Source organism: Rhinolophus ferrumequinum, chromosome 3 (assembly GCF_004115265.2).
Source record: "Rhinolophus ferrumequinum isolate MPI-CBG mRhiFer1 chromosome 3, mRhiFer1_v1.p, whole genome shotgun sequence".
NCBI classification, from domain to species: domain Eukaryota; kingdom Metazoa; phylum Chordata; class Mammalia; order Chiroptera; family Rhinolophidae; genus Rhinolophus; species Rhinolophus ferrumequinum.
The window spans coordinates 31566093-31586370 of record NC_046286.1 but is presented as its reverse complement, the minus strand read 5'-3'; the positions used below and the strand labels follow the sequence as shown (position 1 = coordinate 31586370).

The 20278-nt window shown below is 36.5% G+C and overlaps 1 protein-coding gene across 5 annotated transcripts in view; it reads right to left on the bottom strand.

The window, feature by feature from the left end:
* Positions 1–10913: 10913 nt before the first annotated feature.
* ADGRB3 (adhesion G protein-coupled receptor B3) overlaps positions 10914–20278 on the bottom strand; it is a 677430-nt gene continuing 668065 nt past the window's right edge. For all 5 annotated transcript variants that reach the window (XM_033102727.1, XM_033102728.1, XM_033102729.1 and 2 more), the window contains 2 exons: positions 19376–19480; positions 10914–13861 (listed from right to left, as the gene is read on the bottom strand). In XM_033102727.1, the coding sequence (XP_032958618.1) occupies positions 13673–13861; positions 19376–19480 (294 nt within the window). In that variant the 3' untranslated portion in view covers positions 10914–13672. The remainder of the gene's footprint in view (positions 13862–19375; positions 19481–20278) is intronic.

Here is a 20278-nt window from a genome sequence, read left to right as displayed (position 1 = left end):
ACATTTTCAAAGGTCTTGTCAAATAGTAAAATAAGACATGCACCATGAACTTCTTCCCTCAGGACAGAAGCGTGGAACACTTTTATATCACTTGCAAACCATGGGCTAATAATGAGATGGCATTTCATGGAGAAGATTTATTTTACAAAATTTCTGCCATGCAATAAAGCATCCCAGGGCCTCTTTACTGACACACATTTCCCCACTATTGTCTTTATATATTTTCCGAATATGACTAATCACAGTGTTTATAAATTTTCTGGCTCAAAATCCTTTATCAGAATTATAGACTCTTTAAGTTAGGATAAAGCTCAAGACATCATCAGATTCAATACACTCTCCTCAAAGTAGTGAAGTTACCATTAGTCCTACTTTGCCACTTGCTACACAGCTAGAAAATAATTATGTCCATGAACAAATATCCTCTCCTTTTTCCCCCCCATTCTTATTCTTTTCTGCCACATATTTTCTTATCCAACAGATTGTTTTCATCTCTTATGCACAAGTAATGAGAGCAGTTGTTCCTTTGGACCACTGGGGATGGAGTGGTTTTTTAAAAATATATTTGGGTAACATTGGTTAATAACATTATGTAAATTTCAGGTGTAAAACTTGATCATACAGCTATACACTTTATTGTGTGCTTACCACCCAAAGTCTAGTCTCCTTCCATTACCATGTACTTGACCCCCCTTTACTCTCTGTGTCCTCCCTGCTGCCCCCTTCCCCTCTGGTAACCACCAATCTGTTGTCTGTATCTATGAGTTTGTGTGTTCGTTTGTTGCTTTTTTTCCCATATGCAGTATATGAGTAAAATCATACAGTTCTTGTCCTTTTCAGTCTGACTTATTTCACATAGCATAATACTCTCAAGATCCGTCCATGTTGTTGTGAATGCCAATATTTCATCTTTTTATGGCTGAGTAGTATTCCCTTGAATAGTATCTACCACATCTTCTTTATTCAGTGATCTTTGGAAGAACATTTAGGTTGTTGCCATGTCTCAGCTATTGTAAATAATGCTGTAATGACCATAGGGGTACATATATCTTTATGTGTCAGTGTTTTGAGTGTTTTTTTTCATAACCAGTAAATAATTGAGGCTGAATGAACCCTTGAAGGTAAAAACAAAAAATCGTATTCTTAATTTTGATCCATGCTTTGGCAAAATATAAAAAATGGACTTCAACCAGATTAAAAACAGCATTAGTTTCTCTAGATACAATATTTCTATGGTACGCTAAATATGTTTCCCAAGTGATTTTATACCATTTACTAGAGAACCAATTTTCCCTAGATGTGTAGGAGAAAATTAAGAAACCATTCATTGTTCATAGCAACAACTGGCACACAGCTGGATAACCCCTGGAAATGAGCGTTTATAAAAGATGCTGTAGCTGAATATCGCTGTTGGTATCTCAGTATCTCAACTGCATCTCCATCACCTGTGTACTTTTCTTCCCTTTTCAACATCTGCCATGCCTTGCCATTCACTCCTCTTATAATGCTTTTTGACCTTTCTTTATACACGGTGTTTTCACCAAAGAATAGATGCTTTATAATCCCCACAAGTTTCACATGCTTTTGGCTAGCAGAGACACACACATATTTATTTTCTTGTCCCCAAAATACTCTCTACATATGCCTTTTATATTTCTCTCAATTTAGCTGTTAATTCTCATTCTCATTCCCTCCCTCCCTCCGTCCCTCACTCCCTCACTTTTTCTCTCTCCCTCTCTTATCTGCCAATCCCTAAAAAACAATCATGGTTTCAATCCATATGTTGCTGAAAAACACTGATGACCATGCAGGACGGTAAATCAATATTCATTCTCTAATTTATATTTTTGAAGGCTTCTTTTCCATTTGACTTTTTATAAAATTTTTTACAGCAGAAAACCTTCTGATATGTAGAAATTTAAAATAGCTTGGCTAATATATATATAACTGGAAACTCAGGAGAAAGGGAATCATTTCTAAGTAGCCATTATTTTTGCACATGTGCCCGTGAGCAAGAAGTAGAAAGGTTTAATCAACCTCCTTACCTTCAATATAGAAAGTATTCCTGGGGCAGCCCTTGCTTGACCAAAGGGTTTATGAACACATACAAGTTTGCAGGAATATGATGTATAACTAAAAAGGAGCCTGTGAATGCCTGCCAGCTTATTTTGGATGCAAAAGGGAAGCAATGAGTTAATAATGGAATAATTTTAAGAGATTTTTCTCTCTGAATGTCAAAAGATGAATTCTGAAGAAAAAAAAAACTAGCCTGCTAGAACTATAACATTGGAAGTTAATTATACTAATTAAAATAGGGTCAGGAAGGTCTCTGCACAGCTGTGGTGAAGTGAAGCATTTGAAATTGTGGACAGGGGCTAGCATCCTGCTATATAAACTCATGGTTGTCATAATGTCGATGTCAACAGAAAGATGTGCAACCTCAGCTCTGAGATGTCCCAGCAAACATATTGAGGAAACACTCAGGCAGAGGAGCTCTGCCTGGGTTCCTGAGAAGTCTGTATGCAATGTGGTTATCAGTAATTTCTTGGCTACTCCACAATAGCATTTATAGAATTACCTTCTTAAAAATATATAAAGCAATCTCTAGAATGTGATGCTCCTTTGAGATAGTCATAGACCACAACTCTACTTCCAATTCAAGTATTTTTAAGAGCCTGATAAATGTTTTGCATCAGATAAATGATCTGCTCCATCAAAGAAACTGTGCTGATGACAAATGCCTGGTCTCCATTCAGGAGGCTGCAGAATGCATTTCTATGAAATGCTCTCTAATTTGCTGCCACACTTGGCAGGGGTAGAGGTTGTTGCGGCCTCTTCTGTGCTTGTCTGTGGCAGGAGAAAGGCACTTGGCCCACACTGAGGATCATGTTCCATCCCAAGTACTGTTTCAACTAAGTCAAGCAGCCCAGGACAATTTTATATGCTTTCTCCTGTTTCCTCAAACAAAGCCTAGCAAATGGGCTTTCCAGTAAATGAGGTAGAATTGGAAGACCACGATTGTGACTGGAGAGCCTTGATTCAAAGCATGATGTGTGGCATGCTTTGTATTTGCATCTCTCCATGAAAGAACATCCTTTGTGTGGTGAATGACCAAGAGTGAAATTGTGCAAATAAAGGGCTTTATCCAAAATCTCCTATCGATTGGGCCATTTGATATGGTTTATCTGTCTAGAAATGGGGTCTGAGGAACTCTGGAAGTGAAAAGGAAATAGACAGTTGCCTAAAAATTGGCTGTACTCCACGATCCTAAAATATGAGTAAGGAAAAGCCCTCAGAACTGTGGCCTCTTGGCGGAGGCTATTTGCTCAGTGATCTATGGGAACATCCTGCTTTTTAGGAAACTGTGGCAGCTGAATCTATCTGTTGAGGTGATAAGATGGCTGGACTCTGAGTGAGGGCAGAGGTCATGCCATGAATTTGCTCCACTATTCTGCTTTTCGGATTCTTGGGTCACTGGGAAGGTTCGGTAGCAAGAGAAGGGCCTGTTTGTTGCTTCCGGAGCTTGATTTCCCTCTGCTCCTGTGAACGTGAAAATCAATGTAGCAACCACGTGAGAGCTCTGGACCATCCCTATCCCCCAGCTGCCAGGACCAGACATGAGAACCACTGGGCCTGCACTTAGCAGTTCTTATTAAAGGCATCAGGTGTATACGGGGTATATGAACATCAGAAGCATGTAGATGTTCATATGCCGTCTGGTCAAGCAAGTCTTACTAAAGGTCAGAGCTTGTACAGAAATACATCTAAGGCTATTCCAATTAGTTTGGTTGCATAACTCAGATGACAATTTTGCATTATAAATCTGTATAACACACACAACTTTATCTGTAAATATACCTGACACATTTGGTACAATTATTATTAATCCTGTTGTGGGCTAATACTGAAGAAATTCATTGGCATAAATTCATTTTTAAGAACAACATGGTACTTTCTCCAAAATTAGAACCACTAGTTGCTAGACGTTTTGACAAAGTGCTCGGCAGTTTCTTACAGAGAGAAAAAAAATCACAAGTCTGGTCTTCTTGGGATATTTGCCTTACTGCTAGTGAGCTCTGGGCACACAACTAATCTTCCTTTGATTGTTATGTTCTTTATAACTTTGTTGGGAAATCAGTGAGAGGGGAAAAACAAAACAAAACAATAAGAACACAAAAAAACATCAAATGAAAAACCTAGGACTAATCTACAGTACTTTACCTTTATGATTCCATGCCTAATCATGCTTCTACATAACCTATGTCTTAATTTTACCTTGAGAGTCAAAGTTGGTGGTAATGATCCCTCCAAGGGTCAAGAATTCACAGTGGGACAAACCAGGCTGTGTCCTTGCTCCTTTTCACATTAGTGACTTGTCACCACTTCTTGATAAACTGGATGTTACCCTACCTCCTCCCGAACTTGCGGAACGGAAAGACATAACTAGGCTTCTGCAGCACCCCTCCATAACATGACTTTGTGAACATACAATAATCTGGCCATTGGAGCTATCTCATCCTTCGATGTGGTCATTATCTGCAACCATGACTTTCAATGAACAATTTCAGAGCCCTAATTACAATTTTAGTAAATATCTAATTGACTAATTAATACTAGTTTGTCACTTTGGATTACGTTTTTCAGCCAGTTTATCCTAGAAGGTTCACTGGAAAATTAAATCACTTAAAAGGTAGATGTTCCATGAATACTGAATTTAAAAAAGAATGGTTTAATGAAAATGACATGGTTTAGTAACCTGATGAAAAATATGCTCTAAGCTATTTATCATTTCGATGTTCTACAATGCAGACTTTGGGATCTTAGTTTCTCATGTGACCTTGTGTTGAACCAAATCCAAATTTATGTTCTGAGCAGTTTTTGGTGGTGGTTCTCAGCACTCATCCATGTGGAGGGAGAGTGGTCTTCTGTATACCCATGTTTATCTGCTTGATTCTGCAGATACTACCTTTAATTCATCCCAAATACTTGCTAGGGAGTTTTACCTTGAACTTGTTGTGGTAAAAAACTATTCAGTTTGCAGCAGAATAATTGGGAGCTTAGACTTTGGGTCTAAACTGTTAGGATAAATCCTGTCTCTGCAATTTACTGCCTTGTGGGATCCTGAAGTTAGGGATTTCAGTTTCTTTTTCTGTAAAATGGAAATAATGGAACTTACTTTATAGGTTTATTTTGAGTATTAAATGAATATTTGTACATAAAGTTTCATAAGCCCTCAGAAAGAGCTTAAAATTATTACCAAAAGCTCTGTTTTGAAAAATCATACTCAAGGGTGATTTCTTGAACCTGAATAGATTTTTTTCCCTTTTTTTTTGTATTCAACCAGATCATGGGAGAGCTTTGTACTTGTAGCACAATGTTTTGACTGTGAAAAACTGTTTTTGGTGATTGTACTGGATGTTAAGTATTTGCTTGTACTAGTCAAGATTCTCTAAATAAACAGAACCAGTAGTGTGAGAGTGTGTGAGTGTGTGTGTGTGTGTGTGTGTGTGTGAGTGTGTGATATATACCAGGGGTGCCAAAAAAATGTATACAAGTGGACATTTTGGTCAACATTGCTCAAACAGTAGTTTGCTGTAATCACAAGTGTCTGGACACTGATGGCAACCACTTTGAGCCCCTCTTGTAATTGCGGAAGTCAAACGTGACTTGTATTCATCTTTTGTTATCGGTATATATTAATACAGTTTTTTCCTTTCTTAAAATGTGTATACATTTTTTGGTCGTGTATATATATACACACATACATATATATATGTATACACATACATATATATAGACATACATATATATATACATATATGTGTATATATATGTATATATATATACACACACACACACATATATATATAAATTTATGGACCTGATTTATTTTAAGGAACTGATTCACTTGATTGTGGGGCTGGTGAGTCTGAAATCTGTAGGCAAGCTGGCAGCTTGAAACCCAGGGAAGAGTTGTTGCAGCTCTAGTCAAGGTAATCTGGAAGAAGAGTTTCCTGTTCTTTGGGGCACCTCTGGCTTTTTCTCTTAAGGTATTTAATGGATTTTATGAGGCCCATTTACATTATGGAGGGTAATCTGCTTTACTCAAAGTCTTACTGATTTAAGTGTTAATCTCATCTGAAAAAAGACTTTCACAATGATAATTAGACTGGTGTTTAAGCAAATATCTAGATAGTTGGTCTAGTCAAGTTGAGACAGAAATTAACTGTCACTTTACCCTTCAAGATGGGACATAAGAATTATCTCTGGAAAGCTCAGGAAATTTATAAGGAGGCTGTTGATAAAGAATTCACCATGTAATGCAACATGAGGTCTCACAAGAGCCATTTGTCGGTCTTTTGCTTCTACAGAGGACATGTTGGATTTTATCTGAGGGACACTATGAACTCCGTAACTAACTGTAATTTCTGTATTTGCATAAGTTGCTAGGAAGCTCAGAGCCATCACTGGCCCCGCTCAAGAGGAGTCTAGGATCTTGAGGCATACATTTTAGGTGCTTGGTCTCTGTGTCACCTTGATTGTCCTTCCTCATTTATTTATATATCAGTGCCTTTTCTAAGTGTTCCCATAGCATACTCTTTTTTCTTTTCTATGTAACTCCATCAAATTGTTTTAATTCTGTTTGTTGGCCTGTGTGTCCACAGAGATACTAAATCCTTTGAAAATAGGGACCGTGGTTTTTTTTGTTGTTGTTGTTGTTGTTTTTTAACTGTTAAATCACCACCTCCTAACACAATATCTAAAGTGCAACTGGTTCTAAATATTGATTGAATAAATGTATTAATGTATACATTTTTATAAACCACCTCAAATTCATTTCAGAATAAAGCACAGCATAAGTGCTACGTAAAATTATTTTGCAGTCTATACGTAAAATACTCTGAATTTTAGAAATGCAATTCTAGATTGTGAGTGAGACAAAGAGAGAGATACTAGATAATGCTAGGCATTCATCTGAAAAGTTGACCCAAACTCCAAGTTGATTAAACAGAACAGGAATTGAAATGCTGACCCTCACTTCTAATCTTTGTGACTCTTCTTATTTGTTGAACATTGCTTAGTGAAAGTGAGCCGAGCCCTCTCCCTGGAGTTTCATGGTTTTGGTGAGGAAGAAGGTGTACTCAAATACTGTCAAGAGGCTTTAGGTCTTTATCATAGGTGGTTGCTACCAGAAGAATCATTTTCACAATGAATTGTTTGTCTTTATATAAGAGTAAGAAATGCTAGCTGTTTCTGGCTGGGTATTTTGAGGTGACTCTATTCTAATGCATTAAGCTCAGGGATGAATCTTATCAAGTGAGCTGGTTTTCAGGTGTTAAACTGTGAGTTTACCTATGCAAGAATGCCTTAATGTTTTCCAAAGCTTGACTGGAACTTAATAGTTTTCTTCTTGACTCCATGCCTTGATCTCCCTTTTCTTAGAGCATTTACTTTAGAAACACTTGTAATTGTAAATTCTTTATCTGCCTCTTTGAGATATAAATCATTTTGAAAAGCTTTTTGCCAGTTTTATGTCTTTCTCAAGGACCTGAGCCATGTAGTCACCAGTTTTGAAATGTAATCATCATGGAAGTTAAAATTAGTGTACCTGTCTCCTCATTTCTGTGGGAGGGGAGAAGCCTAACTTCAGCAGGCACCTTGCTCGAAGTGTAAAGCTACCTTCTATCATAAACATTTGAGAAAGTTTACATTTCTTTGGGGTACAGCTAAATAACAAACACAGATGGCCTATAAGCCCCACCCTCCACCCCAATCCCAGCTTTTAAAAAATGTTCCAAGCATTGTTTGAGCAGAGTGAGTTTAGACTGAGTCTCACCTCTCTTCCATATTACAATAGCTTAACTAGTCTTACTTACCTGTGGAATTTTTTCCCAGTATATTTTTTGCTATGACACCTGGTTGCCAGGTCTGTAGACACTGACTCGTATTAATGACATTAGAAACACTGATGTTTTTAATAAGTCAAAGTGCCATTTTATATATATATATATATATATATATATATTTTTTTTTTAGAAAGGTAAATGTTTCTGGACCAGAATCTCAGTACCAGCAAATTGTATACTATTAAGGTACAACCAAAAGTCCACACCAAGAGAAGATTGGTAAGCTCAGAATTAAAGAAAATCAGATGTTCTCATCTAGCTTATAATATTTACCACTTTCACTTTAGAATTATTTTTGCTTGAAGATCCATGGCTATGGCCTCATGGGAGGAAATGCTTTCTCTTTATCAGTGCTGGCTGAACAGTTACCATTTCTGAAAAATTCCTCTCATCTCAATGGCCTTAGTTTCTTCCCCAGTGACAATGTTGAACTTTACATGAGCCCTGTGACCTTGGAAAAGAGCAATGATCAAGGAATCCCACCACCTTTGTCCAGGAAATGACTTCCTGCAAAAAACCTCCTTCCTGATATTACTTAGATGAGACTCTTGGATGAAACTTCTGTTTACTCATGACAAAGTCAGATACAGATCCTCCAAATTCCTATTCTTTGCCTCAGAAGTTACTTGCTGTTTGTCCCCACTGAGCAATCTGGGCAAAATACTTGCTAACTTGACAAAACTTGAGTTAGGTGTCTTGTTTTCCCCTAGGCTCCTGAACTTTGGCTCACCCTTGAGTTTAAACAAGTTTTGGGAGATTAGGGGAGGTGGAACAACCTCCCTTAACCATCTCACCCAGAACTGGCTGGCCACAAAGAAACTCACCCAGAACTGGCTGGCCACATTTCCTATTCAACTACTGATTACACCATCTCTTTATTCCACTTTCCTACATCCAGTCTTTCTAGTCTTATTAACTCTTCCCTGTAAACGAAAAGCCCTTTATACTTGGTATCTGAGACGCTTATAAATCTTGCAGTTGAAGTGTTCTCCCTATTAGTCTTTTCAAATAAAATCTCTCCTTATCGAGGTCTGAATTTGATTTTTCACACCTGAAAATAGTTGCCATTTTCATTGGTTGCCAAAATCTCTTCTATCTCTACATTCTATGGTCTGGGTTCTTAAATATGTTATCTGCTGTATTACCCCATTTCCAAATTTAACTACAGAAGCATCTTAGGGGGCAAGATGATTTTTGTCATGATGGAAAATTTTGTGTAGATCGACACGCTAGAGACACATTTGTTTCATATTCTTTGATGAAATACTATAAATTTGTAGAATGTAATTAACTGATTTTGATAGATAACTCTGGAAAACTAAAACGAATAAAGTTTTTCTAAGATGGTGAGAATGATTCGAAATTTACAAACTAAATTTTCTGAAGCAGCCATTTATTAACTGCAATTTTTTTTTTTTTAATTGAGGCTGTATGTTTTTACAGTGTCTGAAGCCATTCTGAAATTCAGGTTGGCTTCCCTCTTCCATCTTCTATTGCATATGTTCAAGTAATCACCAAGTTAGTGAAATATTAACTACATTTAAGAGGACTTGAAAAGTAAAGTTGGTGCAAATGGAAGCAGACAATGGATTGTAGACCAAGTCTATTTAAGATCACAAGTTATTTTTTAAATAGACCAAGTCTATTTAAGATCACCAGTTATTTTTGAAGGCAGCTATGCTCACCATTTTCCTACCAACGCTGCATTCATCTGGTATTTTGAATTATCTATGCTTTTCTGCTACAATCAGCTACTGGCCTCACTACCCCCATGATAGTTGATGCATGTTTTCAGTTTTATGCCTCTACTACTTGACTGAAAAACATCTCCATAAAACTTATTATTTGATATGGGGACTTAATTATCTAGAAGGAACAGATAGGAGTACCATAGTATTGTGGGAATGGCCCCAAAGTAGAAGTCAGAAAACCTGGGCTCTAATATTGGATCTGTCATTCATTTATGGTGAACTTAGGTTACTTAACCTCTTCTGAGCTTCCGTTTATTTTTTGTGATTTTTAAAATTTTCATTTACCTATTTTTATTCTCATGCACCCTGCTCCCCTCCCCTTTGGCAACCATCAGCTTGGTCTCTATATCAATGGGTCTGTTTCTGTTTTGTTTATTCATTTATTTTGTTTTTAGATTCCACATATAAGTGAAATCATACGGTGTTTGTCTTTTCTCTGTCTGACTTATTTCACTTAGCATAATACCTTCTAGGTGCAGTTATATGGTCGCAAATGGCAAGGTTTCATTCATTTTTATTGCTGATAAATAGTCCTCTGTGTGTGTGTATGTGTTCATGTTCACCATATCTTCTTTATCCATTCATCTATTGATGGCCATCTAGGTGGCTATTACTAGTAATGCTTCAGTGAACAAAGCGGTGCATATATCTTTTTAAATTAGTGTTTTTGTTTCCTTTGGCTAAATACCTAGAAGTAAATTGCTGGATCAGATGACAGCTCTATTCTTAATTTTTTGAGGAATCTCCCTACTGTTTTCCATAGTGGCTGCATTAATTTACATTCCCATCAACAGCGAATGAGGGTTCCCTTTTCTCCACATCCTCGCCAGCAGTTGTTACTTGTTTACATTTTGATAACAGCCATCTGACAGGAGTGAGGTGAGATCTCACTGTGGTTTTGATTTGCATTGCCCTGCTGAATAGCGATGTTGAGCATCTTTTCATATGTGTGCTGGCCATCTGTATGTCGAGTCTCCATTGCTTTAGGATAATTAATTCCTGCATCGTGTGGACAAAAGGACAATATAGGGTAATAAGAGCTTACTAATATTTAAATAATATTTTTATTACTCATTTCGCATATTCATTTTATATCTTTAATAGATTGTGAGCTACCTAAAACAGAGGCCCTACAGTCCCCTAACATATAAGTAAACACATAATAGTTCCATAAACACTTTTAGATGTGTGACTTGAGTATAAAAAATACTAAAAATAAATTCCACAAATAATTCAACAAACATTTATTGTGGGAACATTATTGTGCTAGGTCCCTTAAAAGATACAAAAATGGATCAGACATGAATCCTGCCCTCCAGGCACTTACAGTCCACCAGAGGATATCGGAAATGTGTGTCAATAACAAGATAGAAGATTTTAAAAGTCCTAAGAGAGGTACAGAGCAGTGCCATAAGAGTTCACAGGAGAAATTATTTCTAGCTTGGAAAATCATATAAAACTTCGTGAAGATGAAATAATGAGGTGTATCTTAAAGCATAAATACAATTTGGATGTGGAGGAAGGGGAAAAACTTCCAGTCCAAGGGCACCAAGATCCTGGCAAGTCATAGTGCAGTAGGTTCAGAGGAAACTGCCCTGGACTGTCTATGGGGACAGCTGCCATCCAGCTTTGGTAGAGTGTATGTGTGTAAGTGCAGTGGAAACTTAGTGCACTAGAAGAGCGCCTCCTTAAAATTATGATTCTTCATAATTTTTGACCTTTATATGTTTTTCTTAGAGCTTAAAAAATAAAAAGTACTACTATAACTTGGCATCCTTCTTAGAGTAACCAAAAAATATACCCTAACCTTTTTAAGTATACACTTTCTGGTTAGCTTTCATATATTAACCTAATATTGAATTACTAGAACTAGAGAAAAATAGAAGTGAAAAAAATGTGATTTTGTGTTATGGCAGTGAATATTACAGTTTTATAAGAAATATTAGTCTAATATATTGAATTTGTTTTTAAAATATACACATATTTATGGTTTCAAACATGCTTATTGGGGATTTTTGTCACCAAGATTTTACAGTTTGGAACGAAGGACTGCATCCAAGGTTTTCATTCACTCTACATGTTACTGAGATGGAGCTGAGCATCATGGAATTATATATATGTATTTGTATGTATATACATACACGTACACATGTGTAGTACAAATACATATATAATATATAGATCTATAGATAGATGATTGATAAAAAGATGGTGAGATAGAGAAATTTATGAAATATTGTAACACTAGAAAGTCATCTGGTAAATTTAATAAGCATTTAATATTACAATTACCATGAGGTTTATTTTATTGAAAAATCAGTCCTTAGTTATGTTATACTCTTTTTGCATAATGATGTTGCTTTTATTTTTAAAATCTGATTAAAAATATACTTTTAACATGTTTACATTGAGAACATTATAATTATCTGACAGGAATTCAGCCTGAGCTGGGCGGTTGTTAAGGCTCTAGCTTAGGGGTGCACTTGAGTGTTGAAGCACCTTTTTCTCTGCCTCATGGCCTGCAGGGTGGGGAGCAAGATCCTGGGTAGCAGGAGCCAGCTCACTTGAGTTTCTGACAGACCACAGAAGACCATGCAGCTTACGTTTCACAACAAATGAAATAAACATTCTAGGAATTTTGAAGACCCCAATCTCCTCTCCACTCCCTCTATTTCCCTCAGATTAAAAATCAATCTCATCATCCATAGAAAGGACAGATGAGAAAATTGCTGAAATCCTTCCATGGCATTTCACTTAATGCAGCTCTGAGGGAGCGGGTGACATCACTGGTGTGGCTTTGACACGAGAGAGGACACTAGGGACTGTTTGGCAGTCAGCTCACCTCACACTTCCCACTTTTCAAACCAGAGATAAAGCAACTACCAAATAACACCCACTCTTCTTTTCCCTCTGCTTGAGAATATACAGATTTCTTAAAACCCTGAATAAGATTTTTTTTTTTTTGTATTTTATGAAGAACTGTAGTACAAGTAGTTTCTTTTGTGAAACATGCAGTGAACTTCATTACTTATAATAAACATATTCCCTGTATTATGTTTTGTATGGTAACTTACTGTTTTCTACTAGTTGTCTTTTTGCCACAAGATAGGGAAAAAAAAAAAAAACAAACACATAATATTTACGTAAGAGTATGATGGCAGCAGGTTTCTGACAAGCCCCATTTACATGGTACATTGTTCCAAATGGTGTTTGAGTAGAAAATACAGAAGCACTATACAAACCTACTATTACATTTGAGAAATCATTAGCCTCAAAGGAGTAATAACGGTATGCTATTAAAACCGTGAATACATTTTCAGTATCTGTATTGGAAAAAAAGTTATAAATATGTAAATTTCCGTTCAACAAATCTAAAATAAAATGCACTAAAAAACTGATATGTAGACAAAAGTTTATTTACACCATACAACATTTTAAATATTTTATACACAGCTGCAGCAGAGAAAGCTACTCAGAGCTTTCTAGAGAAAACTGCAATAATAAAGATGTGAAATATATTATTCATATAAAAGTGAGATTATTACTTTATTGCATTTAAAGCAATGAAGAATGTAGCTCAACAAACATTCATTTAATGACAAAAACTTTGCTTTTATATTATAAAGTAAAAAGTGTAGTAATGGCCAAACAGACTGTTATAAACTTTAAAAACTGCATAAATATATACATTGTGCTTCATGGTGAAGTTTTTTGAAAACTAAACCATATGAAGCGGTTACAACATGAATCGTTGCTTGAGGTTTATCTATAAAGATTACCTTACAAATCCATTCCACGGGTACTTACAACACAGGATGGTCAGAACTGTACACCTGGTCCTCTCTCCACTAGACTGACTAGGGAGAAGTTACCACACGCAAACACCACTGACATTTGACATGGGAAGGTCCTGACATAGGATAGTCACGCTGTCCAGATAGAAATGTCAGGCTTCTCGAGTCTTAAGTGTCAGAGCAATAAATTTTGTCTCCATCTCAGTCCACTTTGATTTTGTTAAACTTCTGTTTGAAAGTCGCCCTCTTGCACGTCCAGAGGCAAATTCAGACACTTCTCCCACTCTGCTGGCCTCAGTTCCAAAGCATCCTTTGCCTCTGTGTCTAAGACATTGATGGTGGTGTAATGTTGGTATTCACTGGGGTTTTTGAAAGTGTCCCATGGATTCTTGTTTGGTGCTGGGTTTTCCTGTTCAGAAGAAAGTGGAAGAGAATCATTTATTTGATGACTATGATTGACTCGTGTTGAAGTTTCCAGGAAGAGAGCGTGTTTGTAACCTTAATCCATTTTATAGGATGCAGGGATGATTTGAAATTGTGGCCAGCTGCAGGAAATGATTTTGATTTCGGTTTTCTTGCATTGAACAAACTGATGAACACCTTCTTTAAGTTATCCTAACATTTTCTAACAATCAAAGGAAGTAAAAATACTACGAAGGCAAAGCAGATGTTTTGTTTTGGGCATCTTGTGAAATGTTAGTATAGCTGTATGTTCAGGTAGGAAGGAGCACTAAATTACCATTAAAATTAAATGTAGAAAATTTAGGTATTTGCCAGAATCTTTGGCCAAGATTTTTGTTTATCCCTGGTGAGGAAATGTAATAGGTGGGACATGTTCTATAATAATAAAAAGTTACTCACACTGGCCATATTTCATAAAACTAAATTTTTTAGTTGCTTAGTTTTCCTCAAAAAATTATCCTTTTTAGAATATTAAAATGCTGCGATGTTCTTTTTATGTAATCTATTCTTTTTTTATGCTGTGCCTTCCCCACAAATTTCTATATATTTGTGTGGTGCACTAATTTTGTAAGCATCATTCTTCTCTCCTAAGAGCACAGCTTGTTGAAAATATATCCAGCAATATCATGGTTTTTAAGAAAAAAGTCTACCAGCCACCATTCCTTCACATGTTTCACAGTATACACTCTCTTATCACCTCAGATTTAAAATCTGCCTCATTATGACTCGACCCACACCTTCCATCTTGTAGGTGTTCAATAAGTGAACGAGAGACATCATTTGAGGTTTCTATAGCCTGATATTTTGCTAAGGTTTAGCAGTGAACGTGCTTTATTTTAACTAAGTGTGGTTTAAAGATTTCTATAAAATGAGGGAATTTCAATGGGATAGACTAAGCTGAGGAACATCAAAATCAAGAAGGAAATCATGACTGAAAGCTCCTTAGAAAAAAATAAACCAAAACAACTGTAGTTGTTGAATGTATCGTTTACCCCTCCCTCAACCCCAAATTCTGGCCTTTAACTAACTATAAGCAGTTGGGGGGAGGAACATAAAACAGGTACTTGAATTATTATCTGGGTTCCACTCAGTTTATTAAAAATCATTTTCAAGTATGGATAAGCAAAAGGGACAAATCTATAGAAATACTCATAACTAGAAATTAAATTGCTAAAATCCTCAATATATTAGATGGTTTCAGCACTTATTAGCCTTAATCATGAGGACATACAAGAAAAAACAAAGCTAATAGTAAAGATTTAACGAAAAGTTCACCTTTAGAACATGTGCAGGGGATTCATTCTCATTTAGTGTAATATCCTAAAATCACATGAACTCTAGTGTTGTAACACTCCCCTTTTTTCCTCCTTCCTTTCCTCTCTTCAACCAATATTTATCAGCTGCTCTATGCTGGGCATCATATTAGGTACTACGGAGAATAAGGTGACAAATCCAATATGGAAAAGCAGCATGGTCCACTGGGGAGCATAAGATTTAAAGGCTGATACATGCAGGTCCAAATTCTAGTCGTTCCATTTCATATGAATAGAACTTTGAACAATTTACTCAATTTCTCTGAAGCTCAACTTCAATATTTGTAAAACAGAGATATGTTTTTTTAGTATTGTGGGTCAAATGAGTTGGCAAATTGTGCAGATTATTACCCACTTTGTGGGTGGGGCTGCAAAACTTAAAAAAGTGGAGGGGCCTAGCATAACACCTGGTATTTAGTAAATGCTTGCTGTGTAGTAATCACAGTCAGTATGAAAGTGTTTATAGTTAAATGGAGGTATAAATATATGGATATATCTATATCTATGATCCAGGAAATGTACTGTGGGGGTCCAGAGGAGGGTACAGATATGCCTTCTTTTTGTGGAGAACACATAACCTTACTGAGAATAGTGACAGTAGGGCTGGCATAGGATGGGCTTGGTCATGAAGACGTACGTATGGTTGGAGGTCAGGTGGCTGAACAGGCATGCATACTAAGAAGTAGAAATCCAGAGAGCATGGAGATGGGACAATTCTGAGAACACTGACCAATTTATTTTGTTCGGCATAACAAAAAATAACAGCAGAAAAACCAGGCAGAGGTGAATTAAAAGCCAGATTATGAGGAGTATGGCATGCCAGGCTACAAAATTTGGAATTTATTTTGTAGGCAATGGCGAATAGTTGAATGTTTGGAGGAACTACGGTGACCTGAAATATTAATCATTGACTAAAACGTTCACCGGTGTGAATTGTGCTGAATCAAGCCAGAGGGGATTATTTATCCATTTTAGATAAGGGCTGTGTCTACAGGAGCTTTCTGAGAATCCTTAGTTTGACAGAAAGTTCAATTAGTTCAATCCTAAAAGGATTCCTGATATGTAAAGTGTTAGGTCATTTGCTTTGAAAATAGGGGTTCCATTATGTTTGGAGTAGGTGTGATTTTCCTTTTATATTTTGATGATCAAGCACCATGGATCCATGAACTAAAAAGGCCAATTTTAAACTCTGTCAGAATATCTAGATTCTAATTTCAAAGAGTATTATTGCCAGTGCATGACTGATTGAATTTCTGAGAGGTTCTGTTAGTGGGTGATGAATTGGTAAGGCTGGCTTCCTTGTTCATCTCTGGCATCCCCTGGCACTCCCAGCTGAACTGTGGTTCTCACTCTCCTTCACAAATGTGTGGACACTCTTTAGGTGAGAGGCCTCGTGCTGCTTTAGTGGTGCAGAACTACTGCACCCAGCAATCACAGTGGGACAGGGTCTGCAGGGAGTAAGGAGGGCTAGCAGTCAGGGGATGGTGCCCACAAGCTCCTGACCTTCCCATAGGGTTGGGTGTGACAAGAGGGTGTAACAACACCTTTACTCTGGAGTGTGATTTTATGTCCTGCCTGGAGGCAAGGAAATGGACTAAATGGTCTTTTGGTTTGCCTTTGAGTCCCCAAATTCTACATAATTAACATCATGTGCAGAGCTAGGCAGGTGTTATGAGAGTAGCCAAAAAAAGGGAAGACTTTATTGAGATTTTTATTTTGCAAATGTCTTTCTCTACCCAATTATGCAATTTTTCTGTAGCAGTATGCCCCTATGAATTATATGACTGAATTAAGGATAACGGGCTCACTCGTATGTTCATTATGAATCAAAACTGAGTAAGAAACTTTTTTTCTGTTCTCAGATATTTAGGACAATAGTCAAGTCACAATGATAACTCTCCCCTCCCTATTCCTAACCTCCCAAGTAATAAATATTTATAAATTTTTTTCTAGAAAGGACATGCTGCTACAGAAATGTGGGGTAATTAGTAGGCTATTTTGGTTGTCAGGAAACTGAGAGAAAAATATTTGTGCCATTAATGATTTAATGGCCAGACCATACAACAAGGGGAAATTACAATCATATTATAGCAGTCGGCCAGCTGTAGGAAGGATTATGTTTACAAATCTGAAAAGGTTGCATAACCTTTTCAGATTTGTAAACATAATCCTTCCCTTTTATTTTAAACAAATACGGTTTCTCCAGTTTATTTCAATGTTAGCTTTTGATACTCCAAAATGAGTAGCTAAAGTGTTTAGGTCTAATCTCAGTGGTGCAATTCTCATTTGCCTGCTAAAAACTGACAGCTTCATATTTGGGGATGTAGATAAGGACCACTCACTACGTATAAATGTCTTGTATATGCCGAGCATTGTGTTGGTGATCACATATAATGCATGAGTCCTGCTGTAAGGAGGAAAAGGCTGATATATTTACAGACCAACTAAGAGCTAACGTGTATACCGTGGTTCCCCGAAAATGAGACCTAGCCAGACCATCAGCTCTAATGCGTCTTTTGGAGCAAAAATTAATATAAGATCCGGTCTTATTTTACTATAATATAATAATCATCCTCTCTGGCTTGATTCAGCACAATTCACACCAGTGAACATTTTAGTTAATGATTAATATTTCAGGTCACCGTAGTTCCTCCAAACGTTCAACTCTTCCCCATTGCCTACAAAACAAATTTTACTATAATATAAGACTGGGTGTTATATTAATTTTTGCTTCAAAAGATACATTAGAGCTGATTGTCCGGTTAGGTCTTATTTTGGGGGAAACGGTAGTATTTCTTATAATCATCATTTAACAAACACAGATTTAAGTATCATAGACACACATTAAATCAAGTGCAGCCATTGACTGATAACTCATCATAACCAGCACTGTACTAGTACTGAGAGGAACACAAGGAAAATATAAAGATTCATAAATTTTTACTCTTGATAAGATAATGTCACTAATCAGGAAGCCAGGACTAAGACTCGTAACGGATATATGGAAAAATCACTAGAGTTAGAGGGTGATTAAATACTATGTACCTTAGAGCGATATTGTGTGTGTGTCTCAGAATCCCGCTGTGAGGAGGAGGAGCAGGTTCATCCAAGGACTGCAAAGGCATGAGGCAAATAAAAAGCACTATATTTGGAGTAAAGAAGCGGTGTCAGGTGGCAGTCCCTGCTCTTTCTCTTATAGCTGAGTCTCAGCTTCTTACCCTCTCAAGTGCCCTAATCACTTTGGACCGTGTTGTGAAGTATGAAGGAAGCACATATTAATTACTGTTTTCTATGCTCAATTTAGGAGAAAACTGAACTTTAGAAACCTGAGTTAGGAATCGAGTTGTGTAACTTGCTCAAGAACAGACTTTCTACTAGTAGAAAGGTTGAGCTTTCTACTAGTATACTGATTTCTAGACTCCTGGTCGGGTGCTTTCACAAATAATTATGCAGCCTTCTTTGGAGCTCTGACTGTGCCATACACCCAGCAACTGCAAAATGCTATTTTATTTGATGAAGTCCTATGCTAGGATTGTGGTAGTTTGAATGAATGAGACGAGAACGGTGACAACCAACTATCAAAACCCTGTAGTATTGATGTGAATCTCCTGGAGACATAACCTACCACTCTGGTTTCAGGTAACAACTCATTATATACATAATTGTGTGTGTGTGTGTGTATATATACATATATATATATATATATATATATATAATTATATATAATGAGCTGTGTGTATATACATATACATGCACATATATAATTACATTTTATAATCTTAAAATGCCAGGCATTCAAAGAAAATGGGAATATTTAGTTATTCATTTGGATATTTGAATTAACATTTAATTCTGATGATAAAAGAGCCAAGTGAAGCCAACATATTTTTGATATATAACTAATTCCAACTAAAGCTTATAAATGAAACCATCTGAAGTATGAATAAAATTGCTTAAAGATTCTGTCATTCCTAATTTGCCTCTTAGCACATACCAAAGTACATTTTGGGGGTTATATTTTTTTCTACTTACATACTCTTGTGTTCCCAAGACAATAAGGAGCTCCTGGAGGCCTCCTGGATGGCTAATAGCTTACATGATACATCATTAATGTGTCTTCAGGCCCTGATGAAACAAAGCATACTCACCATACTGCTTGTATTTGGTATATCCCGAAATCTGTCCAAAGTTTGAAATTTCTGATTTAGTTCCTGAAATAGTTCCATGTGCCTCTTCCTTGTATGCATGACCTTCTGCAAGAGAGAATAGGATGCTCTTATTTCAAATTTGATTTATGCATTAAAAAAGAAATTTAATATGTTTGCCTTACTAATAAGGGAAATCAAGTTTGGCAGGAACCAGGGGGTCCCAAAAGATGCCACAAATGCAAATAAGTTGCACCAAATCCTTGTTTTATAGTCAGTACTTCTTGAACATGAAGAATTGGCTTTTTCCTCCACTTACAAGATCACCAAAAAAATACTTTTCTCTTATGGGTGCATTAAAAATGTAGCAGTCATTCCTGTGTAAGATTTTCATCATTTAGAGTTAAAATTGTCTTATAGAAATTGTTACAATATAAAAAAATTGTTTAAAAATTTGGATTTGTAAAGCACCCGAGTCTCTCAATGTTTGGTATGGGAAATATTACTTTTTAATGTTTTATTTGTATAAACACTAAAATTCTAGTTGACTGTACTAAAGGGGGAGCAAAATCCCAGGCCCTGCCATTTAAGGCTGACTCAAAGCTCTAAAGTGTCTGAAATATATGTAAGATCTAAAATCTTGTACTTTCCATGTGCATACTGATTGAGCTTTGCAGAAAGAAAATATGACCCATAGGTTTCATATATTTGTTCACGAGATGGTACAGAATCTTAACAATTAGGAGTCAGAGCATAAATTGTGTGGTTGGTGAGCTTCTAAAATCGCAGACACAAATATATTAATACTCTTTTCCCTGGTTGCTGTCATTTCTCCCAACTTCTTCATAACTCACCAAATGAAGTCATAAATAAAAACGACCTTAGGCTAAGTAACATGGGCTGAAT